At 36.1% G+C, this 15,372-nt stretch overlaps 1 protein-coding gene across 1 annotated transcript in view; it reads right to left on the bottom strand.

Moving 5' to 3' along the window:
• POLN (DNA polymerase nu) overlaps positions 1-15,372 on the bottom strand; it is a 118,879-nt gene that overhangs the window by 48,873 nt on the left and 54,634 nt on the right. Inside the window, exons 16-18 of the mRNA XM_050896655.1 lie at positions 11,796-11,853; positions 10,144-10,221; positions 9,582-9,696 (exon numbers count right to left, since the gene is read on the bottom strand). Coding sequence (XP_050752612.1) covers positions 9,582-9,696; positions 10,144-10,221; positions 11,796-11,853 — 251 coding nt within the window. The remainder of the gene's footprint in view (positions 1-9,581; positions 9,697-10,143; positions 10,222-11,795; positions 11,854-15,372) is intronic.

Here is a 15,372-nt window from a genome sequence, read left to right on the forward strand (position 1 = left end):
AGATGGAGTTCTAAGAGTCTTAAGCTGGTATATCTCATTATTTAGACAATGAACAAAACTGAGAGATCTCTAACTGGGGGAGAGGGAGCTGTGTAACCCTGTGGCTGCATCTTGTAACCATATGTCTGCTCACGGGGACGGGAGGAGAGCAAAAGCTCTTCCTGTCTCCTTGGTAGAAGTCCACCTGGATAAGCATGATTATTTCATTACTACTTAATCACCTAACAAACACCCAGGTGACATCTCTTGATTAATAATGACTCTTTCAAGAGCTTGTTGATAATATTTTCATAAAATTAATATAGAAGCCCAAATATTCATATCTGTTTAAAAACCATTTAGCTACAGATGTGGTTTTCGCTTCTCAAAAATCTATTTATCTCAGTCCTGATTTACTGGTCTTTGCTCTTGCTATTTAAGGGAGTAGGCAGCTTAACTGAATTCAATGTCTGCTATACCATACATCTATATGAAGTAACCTAAAAAAAGACAGTGTTTTGCTGAGGATGAATCTTTAATCTATTTGATACAAAGAAAGTATTTGAAACAAGGTTGTATAAAGTGGGTATGGGCAAGTATATACATATTTAGTCAGCCTACCACCAAGCATTTGTGCATACCTGACCTTATCTTTTTCAAACACACCCAGTACACTATCTTTTTGTATAATTCAGCCCATGAGGACTTATTTTGATTTATTTCAGGAATACCTGAAATACCTCTGCTTATTTCCTGTGTTCTTCAGAACTCAGCAGGATATCAACAGATAGAGCTGTTGTCAGGAAGTATCCTGAATTGCCAAGTGGCTGGAAAAACAAGAGTCCCTATTTCGCCATAGTTCCTGCTGGGCCAACTGCCAGTGTGCAACAGTTTGGCTCACCTTGCCACTGTTAGATATAATCAGTTCCTTGAGTCCCCTGCTTGGCAGGTGGTAAAGAAATAAAATTTCCTGGAGGAAGACAGTCTGTGAAGAACAAAACAAACCTTTCTGCCTTTCTGCACTGTGGTCTTTTTATTCAAACCTGGTTGAACTTATCTTTTTTTTTGAGAAAGAAAGAAAAAAAAAAAAAAAAGAGACTTTTGTCCTTCCGATAAGGTAATCCCAAGTAGTTCTGTGCTTTGTTTCTCTGTAGGCTTTTTCTCAAGTAATTTCCAAAATTAGCATGTCTGTCTCTTACCAAAACAGTTCACAACAGATACTACCATGATCACACATACACATCAGCTGAGGAAAGATGGACTTTTATGTTCAGTACATTTTATAAACAGCCTGCAGTTCCCAAGATTATTGGAAATCAAGTGTTCAAGTTCCTCTGATTCTGGCAAGGATAGTGTAAGCTAAAGACTCTTCCATGTCTTAAAGTGTCAGACAACCAAGCCCACAATATAAAAATGGAAAGAAATGTTTTTCAAAATGATTAGTGGTAAAGAATTTATAAACCCCTTGGAATTCCATGATAGCTACACACTTCGCTATTTTAGATATTAACTGCCATTGCTACAAAGAAATAATGAGGTATGTCTTCTTATTCTGCAGCCATTTTTTTAACTCTCTGAAAGCCACATAGACTCAGGTGAACAACTATTATGTCCAGTACTTACTAGAAGATAAATTCAATACCTGAAAGAAGGACATGCATTCATGCTGTTCTCCATCATCACACAAAAGAAAGCACTAACAGCATGAATATGAGGAAGCAGATGACAGATGAAAGAGAAGGGAATATTTTGTGGTTTGGATTTTACAAAACTTAGATCTCAAAGTGAAATAGGAGCAACTAGACCAACTATCAAATTCTCCAGCCTTCTTTCAAGTGTAGCCTTGAGTGTAAGCATTGTACACAACTGTCACAAATCGTCCTTTCATTGGTATAATCAGAGTAAATATCACCCTTAAAAAGTATCCACTAATTACTTTGTTACTTTAATTCACCATCAGCAGTCAATGCATACAGGCTGAATTATAGTTTAGAGGTAGAAATTAATAGTGTAAAGAGAATGCCTGTTTTCATACTGGAATGGCTGCAGTTATCAGATTATTCAGGTAATTATCTTTCAATACACAATACACCTGCATATTAAACAGTATTAGATATATTCCTCTATTACATAGTACTATCAGTATTAGAGATATTCCTCCACTAGATAGTACTACATAAGTATTTTTAATAGAGATTATTAAAATTTCTCTACTCTCTTATTCTTTAGCTGCAGAATATAAGGAAAATTGATTGCATATGGGCAAACTTTTTGTGTGTTCTCTGATTCATATACTATGATTTCCAAACTGAAAAGAGTTACAGAGTACAAAAGCTAAAATACTAAGTCACAACTGTCCAACAGTCTTATCTATAAAGCCATTTTTCTGAGGCACAGACCAACATGGATTTCATTACACTGGATCTACACTGGCTCAACAGACAACCTATGACACAGAATATATGACAGAAAATGCCTAGATAATTTATCACTGCATGGAAAACTTTGTGCACAGGGACAATTATCTTTCTGCTCTCACAGAAATGAAAATACACAATTTATAGTAGTAGTAGATTTATGCTCGTAATTAGATCATACCGTAAACAATTTACTAAAGACCCTTCTGAATTTCTCCCCTTCTCAAATAGTAAATATCGTCTACAGAAGAGGTATATTTACCTTGAAAAGACAACATTTAATAATGTTTCTAGACTAAGTTTCCATTGATTTAATCTCAGAGAGATAATGTGGTCATGAGAATGTTCTTCGTTTCATATGCTAATATTGTTCCTAGAGACTATAAATCACCTGGGTATTCCCATACTTAAATTTCGGGATATAGAAGTACTGGACTTTCACTTCAATCCATTTGTAACTAACTTACTTATAGGGTCTTTTTCTCTGAACCTCTTGGTTTATGAGGATATATAGTCTACATGTTTTAACATCTTAGTTCATAGTTATAATTTAGAAAGGGCAAAATGTTTTCATAAATCTGCTAGGACATTTATGACATAAACAGATCTAAATAGAAACTAAGAAGATTAGAGCCGGCAAACACATCTGTAATATCTTGTTGGTGCTTGCCAATGTGTGCCTTAGGAATCACTAGATAAAAGCATAACCCAGTAATAATTTTCTACAGACTAAAACATAAAGCAGACACCTAAAGCTCAGTCTACCCATTTAGTTTAAGTGACTTGGCCACTGGGATGATGCTCACCTCAGAGCAGTAACCCTACATTTATTTTTTGGCCACCTCTCTATTACACAGTCTCAGTGGAAGTCCATCTCTCACAAATCTATACTGGCAATTCCATAAGGCACTGTGAGACCTAGACAAAATTCAAGAAACTAATGTGGATACCTATATGCGAAATGGCGAACCAACCCCTTTCACTCCACTAAGTGGCCCCTTAATCCTGGATGTCCTTGAATTCTCTGGGTACCTCAGGGAAATCTTCCCTCCTAACAGTTCAATAGGCTCCCAAAATTCTACATTGTGCACATGCTCATCATAGATCCACTCTGAGCCCACCTGACCTCCTCTGTGATTCCTGTAGGACCCAATCTAGGAAATGCAACCTGATTACATCATTATTCACCCTGATAGCTTCTGGCTATCAGGTTTGGATTTGTTAGCTTTCTCTTAGTATAAGGTGGAGGAGGTACCACCCTGGAACAGTTGCCTGGCTACTGAGGGACAGCAACTCAGTTGTCTCTTCACCTGATGGGATTCACATCCACAACTCTGCCTCCCAGTGACACACAATTAAAGCATGCTCTAATTGCAAGGCCACATCTTGGTTTGGCATCCTCCAAGATAACACCGAAATGCGACTACTGTGCAAAAAAACCCAACAAACCCCAAGCCACCCAAAACCAACAACAACAAGCATAATTCATGAGCTCAGAAGGAAAGCAAACATGAAAGTACTCACTGTTCTATTTAGACTACTCAGGTGAGTGTCATAAATCTTTGACTTTGTCCCTGTAGCTACTACCAACAAACAGAATTAAACAATCACTAAGTAAAAAACAAATAATCCCCCAAATGGGACTGAAATAAATCTCTTTTCCAACTGAATGCTCTAATCAATCTGCAATAAAATCATACTGTCATAAAAATATGGTTGTGAGAGACACTGAGAAATCACCTCAGCTATCCTTGGAAATATTTGTCTAATTGTCTCATTTCTTCCAGTGATGGAAATTTCACAGCCTTCATAGGTAACCCATCTCCACATTTATCTACCTCTAGTATTCAAAAGATTTCTTTAACTGAAACATCTCTTACAACAGTGTAAGCCCATTCATTATGCTTAGTTCACTCTCTACCCAACTCTCCGCAATAACTTTTTATATATTTGAAGACTTTTATCATGTTTTTCCTAAATCATATCTTCTCTCAACTAAACAAATCCAATTATTTCAACTTTACAATATTTGCTGAACAGAATCTCAGCTGCAACATACAAAGTCTAACCTTGCTTTGTATTTTCCTGGGAGGAGACAGATGTAGAGTTGAATACTCTAAGATTTAAGAAGTTGAACTGAGGTCTCCAAGCACCTAGCTTTTATATTAAAGCTGGGCACCACAGGCACTTGAAAAGAGTGAATCCTGCTCACTTTTTTCAAAGAACACTACCTATCTAGCAAGTATCTTCAGGTATGGACTTTGGACCACTGGCTGTCCTTGTCATTCTGTTCCAGCTTTCTAAAAGGAGTTCAGATGCAAACTTCTGTGATTAGAATTTCTCATTAACTTCTCTTAGATGGCTCTGCGGTCAGCATATAGCCTTTTTCACCCTTTAAGATGCATACTTTGGCACTGTACACAGAGCTTGGCAACTCAACGTTGGGTTTTGTATTCTATTTCAGGCTCAGGAACCTAAAATATAGGTAGTAAATATAATTTGCAGATATTAGAGATGTCCGTATTAAACATTGGAACACAGTGACACATTTTCAAGATTAAAATGACCAAGCTAGTTCCAGAGCCATAAATAATATAGTTGCATTTGTATGGCTAGGCTGCCCTCAGGACCCAGAGCATATCACTATGCTCTGCTGGATGCAGCTGAACTCATCACTACTAGGGATCTCCAGTTCTCTAAGGCAGATTCTAAAGAAGCAGGGGAAAGGACTTCATGCAAATATTTTAAGTATAGCTTAATGCTTGAGTCATAGGAACTCTGAAGCAGTACTATCCCGATTCAAAAAAGCACTCGGGCAGGAAAGTAGACATCAGTCAGGTAGGATGAAATCACATATTTATAGTGTGCTTAAGTGCTTAGCTAAATCTAGATACTTTTCCTGGATTTTGACCCAATACGGTCAATATGAATACATACTATGACAGAGGAACAACAGCCTACTGAGAAGGGTGACAAATGAACAGTTTGAAAGAGATTGGTAGTCATTGCACCTCTCATTAAGAAAGAAATTGCAGACTACCTAAAAGACTGTAAACTTATTTTTCAGCCTCTATCTTTGAAAGTGATTTTAAGATATGCCCATCAACAGCATTTTAAATACAATTACTTAATTTTCATTTATTGTGTAAAAGCTAGATTAAAGAAGTGAGAGCAATTTCATTCTGAGATTTGTTGTCATTTGGATGTCTTATGGCAGTTAGGTCTCTTGGCTGGTCAGACAGCTGCCAAGACAGCTCTCATCATCTTCAGCACTGGGATGATGATTTGACTTTCAAAGGACTGTAACTGTCATAGGACATCAAGACAATATAACACAAGGTAATCTTGCAGGTAGCTGGAATCTGTTATATCATGAATTTTCAAAAGTTTAGGCAAGCCTTGAAACTTTACTATGTGTTCAGTAGCAAGTAGGTCATTAATGTAATGCACTCTTGGTGTTCTTGTAATAGCAGGTGTTGACCTGTCATTTAAGGCTTACTCTTCGTAGGCCATAACACAGTATTCGCTGTAAGATAATGTTGGTAATAGCATATAATCATCATTACAGACAGGATAGGATAAGAGTAGGAATAGTACTAAGCATATACAAGTGAACATTAAAATCTATTTAAATCATCTTAGTTTTAGCTGGGGTAACTATGTTAGATGACCAGAAAATATATTGGATGTACAAGGCAGAGATGAGCTTGGACTTTTCACTGACAAAAACAGCTAACAGAAGCAAATCTATTGCAAAGTGGCCAACAGACACCATTTTTATTTTATTCCGTGAATTCCATGGAATAAAATTCCATGAACTTTATTCCTGTGTGGAAAAAGCACTTTAAAGATAAAACACGAGACCAAGCATGACATTACCCAGAAACTTGCATTAAGTGACTAGTTAACACCAGCTTCTGAGAATTTTATCTGAATAGCAATTTCAAGACAGTTCCATCAAACAGAACACACAATACTTAAAAAACTATCTACAGCAAGCAGTATCTACAGTAAACAGTTGAGCATAGTGCAGGGAAGCCCAGACTGGTGGAGGCTGTGTTACTGCTGAAATGAGCTATCTCTGTAAGCTAGCCATAGGAGTATAAGATTACAGCCTAGTCTTGCAGAGAGGATTGGGTTGGGTATGGTGTTGCACATGACACTGAATTTTAGCATGAAAGTTAGCACCTCCATTCAGCCTTTTGCTGTAATTTATAGACAAGGTTTGGGTTGACACATACTTACGCATCTCTACACTGCACTGTTGACCAGTGTAAAGATTCCATACAAATGATGTTTAACAGAAACATGGATCCAATAGGTTTCCAAGAGAGAGGCATCTCTAAGGTCCCTGAGATAGACTGAGTCACGGTAGAGCATGCCTAACCAAATTATGAAAGGAAAGCTTTTATACATAAGAGATCTTAATTCAATCAGAAACTCATACAGCTAACCTCTTTGCAGAAACTGCCCACCATGTGTGTTTGTTGCCAAATGCTATAAAAAGCCTGTAAAGGTTTTTCAAAAGGTTGGATTTCAGATAGAAGGCTTTAGCCTGAAGGCTCCACATTTCAGTGGAGAAGTCATGAAGCTTAGGAAAACAAAAATATGTGAACAAACAGGTATAAAATTTGGCTGGACTCTGGGGTATGGCTCAGATTTTTGTCCAATAATATATTCTTTACTATTTATGATTTAATATTCATTAGTCTAAGGATTTTTAGATGCAGAGAACCTGCTAAAAGATACCAACTGACATGCATTCAGAAGCTGGGATGCTGTCAGACACTGACATTAACTTAATTTTTTTTCTTCTGAGAGGGAGCTTCATAAACTAATTCATTCTTTATAGATCTCTTAGAGAAAAAAAATCTTTTTTTTGTCAAGGTTTTCCAACTGTCCAAAATGTGTTAGAAAAGATTTACAAATAGCAACAACGTGCAATTCCTTCAAACAGAATAAAACATTTGGTATATCACTTGCACAGATTTTAAAGGATTAGGACCCAGAGAAAATCAGGAGACCAAGAGGAGAGAAAAGGTTTGTTGTTTATCTTGCTCTTCCTTCTCATAACTTGTTTTAATACCAACTGGGTGGAACCAGCTACAGTAAAAGCAATGAATAATTGTTTGCCCTAAAGATTTTATTTATCAATAGTGGACTATGAGAGATGAATAAGTATCTGGAATGGGAAAGTATCTGTGAAGCTTGTGATTTTATGTCTTCTCTTCGGCGCTAAATAAATTAAGGACAAAATTCCAAAACCCAAGGTGAGTTCACTAGGAACTGATCCAATAGGAGGAACTGAATTTGTCAGAACAAATAACAGATGTCTACATGTGAGCTGGCCACCACAGACCTACTTTGTTCTCAATGGTGTGAAGTCAACGCTTTCAATGTGCAATTGATCTTATTACACAGGGGACATCAACAATAGGTCAAACGAATCTCTCCAGGTATATAACAGATGTCCAAGGTTAGATGAGATTAAACACACCCTTCGTGTTTCTGTAATTAATAACAGTCATATAAATAGATTCAATAGAAAGTTACTTCTGAACATTAGCTTTCCTGAAGCTTAAAAGAAGAGTCAGCAGAATCATTATGTAATGATTTTGTAGACACACCATGACACTTCTATCTGATAAAAATATTTGCCTGTAATATTTCATTAAATTTAAAGTTACTGTGTAGCAACTATAAGAGGTTGACGGCTGCCAAGAGCTGTGAGGTTGCTGAATAGAATGGTATTTCTGGAGCCTTGCCCAGAGTTGAGACAAAATTTGACTCATCTTCATGCATACATTTGCAATATACCTCCAAACTAAAATAAGGATTTAACACCATCACGAGGTTCTAGTGATACCATGTTAGAGCTAAGAATTGATTATAATATCAATAGAAGCTTCTAAGTGACTCTAAAGAGAAAGGTGATCTTTCCATAGCTATATTCATTGGGATGTTTGTGACCTTGAGTTGTGTTCTCCCAGAATGCACATGCCTCAAGTGCTGATTCAGTTGTTGGTAGCAGGATAATTATAATTTGAGATTCATTTTGTTTCTTTGTACTACTTCAGACTATATTAGCAAACACTGCAGTGAGTAGGAAATACTGTGGTTGGGAAGGCTATGCCTGCAAAAATTTAGAAACTGTAGGACAGGAATTGAGCTAGATCAGGACTGATGAATTCATCATATCTGTTTTTGCTTTCATTTTCAGCTAACAATCTTCCAACAAAAAATGGAGATAAAGGATTAAAAGAGAGAGAGGAACAAAGAGAAAATATGAAAAATGCATTACATTTATATGACATCATTCAATCTGCTTATATGTTATAGCGTTTTATTCCATCTTTTTCTGACCTATCTGTTCAAACTGTAAGCTTCTTGACATCTATCCTGTCGCATACTGAATGCTCATGCACTTTTGAGTACAAGGGGAGTCCCAGACTCAAGTAAGATTTTTAGGCATCACCATGATACAAACAGTAATAAGAAATACCTTCAAACAGCTAAGTAACTAATATTCCATCTTTTTTGATAGTTAATCTTTTGATCTGCATGCTGAAGAGATCAGTAAATACTAATCTGGGAATGGAGATAAGAAATATTTTTTTAAATTACTGAAGTACCACTTTTTCCAAGTATCAGATCATCCATCAGAAGATGGAAGCACTAAACCCTATGAGTTCAAAGGAACTGCATGAGCTCTAGTCTCTCTGTTTCTTGTACATATGTAATTTGATTCCAATACTTCCACTGGATAACCAAGCAGGTTTCAAAAATGCTTGTACTTTTACCGAGAAAAGTTGTTCTGCAATTTTTCAGATGGATAACCTAATTAACTGCTGCTCTGGATTTTTAAAAAGAATTGGTGAACAACAATACAGTGAGAAAGTTATCAGCATGCACTGTTCACAATATATTATTGCACCAGCTTTAGTCACAAGGCTTATACTGGTCAGTTGGACTGCAACATTTTGACATATGGTAATTACCACAATGGAGAAGAAAAGGCTCAGAAAGACAGAAAGGAATTGTAATTCACGGTGTTAAACCAGTATTAACAATAGACACTGTGGCAAAATACTGTCTTTTGTTATCACTACGCAGTAATACAATAGTTTAAGTTATTCTTACTATTTTGTCTAATTACTATCAAAAAAATGCAACATTTCCTCTTACCACTGAGAAGCCAGTGTGGAAAAGATATCAGTGGTTTCAGGTTCTTGGAACAGTTTCAAAAGTTCTGGTTCAGATGATAAGTCAGCAAGGATCCTTAACTCAATATGGGAAAAATCTAGAAAACAGAGTGTTAAAATAAATCTATTGCTCTAAAATAAAAACATACCTGCATTTTAACCAAACTATCACAAATTAAAACGCAAGCCTGGTCTGTTCAGTCATTTCCTCACGCTGAAAAAAACCAGATGCCTGTAAAAAGCTCATCCTGAAGAAGTTATATTCCAGCTACAGATCACAAGGTGTCCGATTCCTTCATTATCTTCAGGTGTCATTATCTTCAGGTGTCAATTAATCTTATTAGCTCTTTGTTTCTACTGACAAGGCTTACATATCATCCACTTCCAAAGCACACTAAGGAGTATACATCATATAATAATATTAATTGATACTGAGGGATTTGACAGCCTTGTAAAATATAATGTCATCCAAAGGAGAGGGGAAAAAGAGATGACAGAACTATGAACATTAATATGTATGAGAATAATAATACATACTATCTTACCTGCTGCTAAAAATGTATATCCTTTTTTTGAAACAAACAATGTTCTTGGGGAAATAGTTACTATTTCTTCTTCTTTTCCTAGAGAGGACATAGACATTTAAGTCCCAAATCCCAGTCCAAAAATACTGTGTTGCAAACCATAGGAGGTTGTAAATGACATACCAAACACACAACTAAAACCACACAAATGGCAATGTAAGGAACCTAGCAGAGCGCCAACTGCCAGCATCACAATTATTTTACTCTATCAGTCATGTACAACATCTTTATCTCTGCCATCCTTACCGTACCGCTTACTTCTCCTCCTTTTTCAAAACCAAACCCTTCCCAAAACACTAGCTAACAAATATCTACAATAACTAACATTATTCACAGATCACTTAATAAAGGAGGCATTCAGATAAGGAAGAGTCTACAGAGATGAACTAAAAAATACATTTTTTTATCTTTGAACGTGCTGCAGCAATGTGTTAATAACCAAATTCTGAGTTACAGGTGGTAGGGGAATACAATATTGAGAACATATAGCTGATATAGGCATCCAAATTCTAATGACAGAAATCCCCTATATCACAAAGCAATAATGTACATTGACAAGGTATTAGAAACTCAGTGCACCCTGGGAATACCACTTGTCTTGGTGTAGAAAGGGATGGTGGTTTGAAATACAAGAGAATTACTCTGATCAGCACAAAAGTGGAAAAAATAAGTGTGTCTTGATACAGGAATGAAAAACTTAGAAATACATTTTTGAGAAGCACATATTATAAGATCATTAACAAAATTGACTGGACTGTTTCCAGAAAGGCCTATGTGCCAGTTATACACGGCAGCTCAGGTTTACACAGCCACCGCTCACACATTTTTCATAACAACTTTTAAAAAATACTTACAAAAACGAATCACATAGATAAAATAAAACTGCTGTCAAACTTTTACATTGTCTTCAACAGACTCCTGTTTTATGATCTGTATTATTTCAAACGCAGGAAGTGAATAGCTGTGAAAAGGCAAGCCTGCCCTTATCTGAGAACCAAGTGCAACAAATGAGCAGCATTTCCCAGCTATGGCTGTAGGCGTTGAAGAAGGAGAGTTTATGCTGGCAAATCTCTCTCTTATATTTGAGTCTACTATTGTGGGTTTCCCTCTTTATCCCTTGGGTCATGCTTTTCTAGACTTTACTTTGATTCTCTCTGAATCATCTGCCTTAAATCCGCTTCTGTTATCGAAAATAACACAGCTGACTAACTATTGGTGTTTAGTTGTGAGTTTGATTAAAATGACCCAGCTTTAACATCTCCTCGGGAAAAGCCTTATGAGCTGAATGCACACAAAACCATCCCTAGGATATTTAATGGAGTTAAGATGCATAATTTCATCTGGAAAAAGGAACAGTGAGATAGTCGAGGGAAACAAAAAAACTAAAAGTTTGTAACTATTTAGATCAGTGCTGAAACAGCAAATTTTTTGCAGGAACAACCAGCAAAAAGTAATTGGTCTAAATGATAATGTATAAATAAGCATCAATAATCTTATTCATCAATAATTCTATTCTTTAATGCTGGAGCTATTGGTCTGCTTTAAAATATAACATAACTCAGTAAAATAATTAGATAAAATTGCCTTTTCATATTAACAAAAACATAGTTTACCTTTTATGTACTGTTTCTTTGTAATTCTAACTGGATGTTTAGAGACACCTTGAATGTTCTACAAATAAGAAGAATAAAAATCCTTAGTAAGCTAAAGTTTATGAAAACATGTTTATGAACAGTTTACAAGCAGCATAAGAACATCAGTGATACTAATGCCAACAAGTGTTTCCCATATAATAAAGAAGATTAACCACTTTGCCTTTCAAAGGAATCTTCACACTTCTGTAACTATAGATACTTTTGAATATTTGTTCTTCCTTGAAAATTGGAAGCCTGTAAGAATGATTTCCCACTGGCAGGCTTTCCAAATCCTAATCTCTGGATGCACCATAGAACATAATTAGTAACCCAATAAAAATAATTTTCTTCTTATTTTAACCTGTATTTTTTACATACAGTGCATTACTTTCAAGAAAAGAATATATGTGAACCCTGCCTTAAGCTAAGGGAACAGATTCCTCTTCAGCCTCTAGAAATTCTAATATCTATTCCCACTTTCTTGAAATGCATGATAAAATAAAGAAGGAGCTCTTTATTAACTACAGCACATCAGTCAAGGTTAAAAGTGAGAACCAAGTTTATCAACAAACATGCAGGACTAGAAATAACAGAAAATTTTTCTTTAAAGTTCTGGGTTCATACACCTCCAGTAAAGCATGAAAGATGACACATGATAGCTTCCTTCTGTTATTTTATGTCATTATGCCTCTTCATCTAGAAAGGTAACACGTGACAAGAGATAATGTGTATCAAGCTCAATTTTCGTAATTCCACACAATTAATTTGCAAGTGGTTCACGAATTAGATGAACATACTAATATTATGTAATACTGTGAATTCAGGAGATGAGAATAGTGCTACATAATTTCCAAATCAGAATGATCATTGTCTATGTAATTTTGAACTCAAAATTGTTATTTTAAACTTAAGAGGGATGTAATCAGACTGCAAAAGCTATTGAAATTTAAAGCAGAAGTAAAAGAACAAAACCCCCAAAACAGAACAGTATCATTTCTAGTTTTAGTATCACCCTTAAAGAACTACAATTAAATGTATTAAAGTTGAACACCCGCCACAGCACCACACACAGAGAGAGACAGGAAACTACTACATAATACATATAATATTTTCACAGCATGGGTAAACTAGGAACACTGCTCTCAATCCACAAATATGAAGCCTGACCCAGAAGAAACACTTGCCATCTTTAATATTTTATTCTTCAGTTTCTAGAAACATCTAAAAATACAGTTGTGGCAATGCTTATTGTAATGCTATTAACCATATTTTGAAATAAGTGGTTATTTAATCTGTGCACAAAACTAACATTTCTATTGATAACTATTGATTTCTATCGATAACAAGTCGGGGAAGATCAGTGCTTGTTTGTATGAATAATATGCAGTTTAAATGGCCATGGAAGCTACTAGATCCTCAGAAGTATAAAAAATTAAGTCATTTATTATGTACCTGGACATGGATGCGGAGCCTAATTTCACACATTTAAAAAACAAAATCACAACATTTTAATTCTGATTTGAATAATTTTAATGGTAGAGATCATTGTATGGACTTTTCATTGGGCTCTATACTGGTATCGACGTGTACTTAATAAGATAACCTCCAGCACAGGTTAAAGAGTTGTTTATAGTTACTCTCACTGATTATTGTTCCTTAACCCGTTAGCTTCAAAATCCTGAACAAAGTGAAATAAATAAAAAAAAATTTCAAAATCTATCTACAATGGTAAAAACAAATCACTATATTGCCATCTTGTTTTCAGTGACAGCATATGCAGAAAATCTGCTTTTAATGCAATTTTAGAAGTGTAACTAATAATTCTGAAAAACACTAGCAAGTAATTGCAAGTGCAAAATGTACTTTCACTTGTAAATTAGTTAACAACTCATAATTTGAATAAATCTTCAGAAAAGAAGTTAACTCAAGAAACATGAAAGTGGTAATGCTCATCTTTAAGCTATTGGAATAGCTTATCAGATTGCTCTCATCTGATTTTAGACATCTTTAGGCTAGTTGCTGGTCTAAACTAGCTGTCTAGAATCCCTCTATAGTCAGTAGACAAAGACAGGAATCTCCAGTAGGTAGTTCAATCTGTCTGTATATGATACATACTTACAACAAGTTGACCTAAGATTCCCCTGGAGATGACGTTTTCTAAGATTTAGATTATCAAATTTGATGAGATAAATTTACTTTAGATATTTAAAAGGATGGAGAAATAAGGAGACAGTCTCAGAAGAGTCTTCCAAATGGAAAGCTTTCTTCTGCTTGAGTTGAAAATTAGGTGACAGTTTTATTGTATCAAAAGTGGAAGATCGGTGCGGCTTTCATAAATGACTGTTACCACCTTGGACTACATAATACAGTCAGTATTTTTGCTTTTATGTATTTATTTCAAGTATATTTCTGCAAAACCTTCACAGATCCAATCTGAGATGTGACTGTTATCCCTTATTGTTAGAAAAGGGCATCCACGTCTTGTTAGAAGTTCTACAGAAACAAAATTGCTCTCTCTGAACAATTATGCTCCAACAGACAAGAAGGAATATACTTGAAACAGTGTGATGGAAAAGCTGGTTGTGAATGGTAACTATTAATACTTCTCTTCATTGTTTCTGAGTGAGGGGGAAAAAAAAAATCAAGTTATTCTAGTGGATGATTAACGAGAAAACCCAAGCATTGGTTAAAAAAAAAAATAAAAAATATAAAAAACCAACGCCATAGTCCAAAATTCATTTCCAGAGGTTCCAATGGATAGAAAGATAGATGAAGCCAAGGTCCCAGTTTCAATTATGTTTGAAAGGCTGTGATGATCAGGGGAGGTTCCCGAGTGCTGGAAGAAAGCAACTGTCGCTCCTTTCTTCCAGGAGGGCAAGAAGGACGATGCAGACAACTACAGGCCATCAGCCTCTCCTCAATTCCTGGGAAGGTGATGGAGCAAATAATCCTGGAAAACATTTGCAAACATATTAAAGTCAAGAAGATGATCTGGGGGAGTCAGCACAGATTTACAAAGGGGAAATCGTGCTTAACCAACGATAGCCCTCTGCGATGAAGTGACTAGCTTGGTGGATGAAGGGAGAGTAGCAGATGTTGTTTACCTTGACTTTAGCAAGGCTTTCAAAACAATCTCTCATAAAAGCCTCATAGACAAGCTGATGAAGTACAAGCTAGATAAGTGGATAGTGAGATGGACCGAAAACTGGCTGAACTGCCAGGTTCAAAGGGTTTTGACGAGTGGCACAAAGACCAGCTGGAGGCCAGGTGCTAGTGGAGTACCCCAGAGGCCAATACTGCTCAACACCTCCATTAATGACCTGGATAACAGGACTGAGTGCAACCTCAGCAAGATGGCAGACAATCCAAAACTGGGAGGAGTGGCTGATACATCAGATGGCTGCTCTGTGATTCAGAGGGACCTCAAGAGTCTTAGAGTTCACAGTCTGGAAAGCAGCTTTGCAGAAAAGGACCTGTGGATCCTGGTGAAAAACAAGTTGAACATGAACCAGCAATGAGCCTTTGTATCTAGGAAGGCCAACAGTATCCTGGGCTG

The sequence above is a fragment of the Gymnogyps californianus genome, chromosome 4 (genome assembly GCF_018139145.2).
Source record: "Gymnogyps californianus isolate 813 chromosome 4, ASM1813914v2, whole genome shotgun sequence".
Lineage (NCBI taxonomy): Eukaryota > Metazoa > Chordata > Aves > Accipitriformes > Cathartidae > Gymnogyps > Gymnogyps californianus.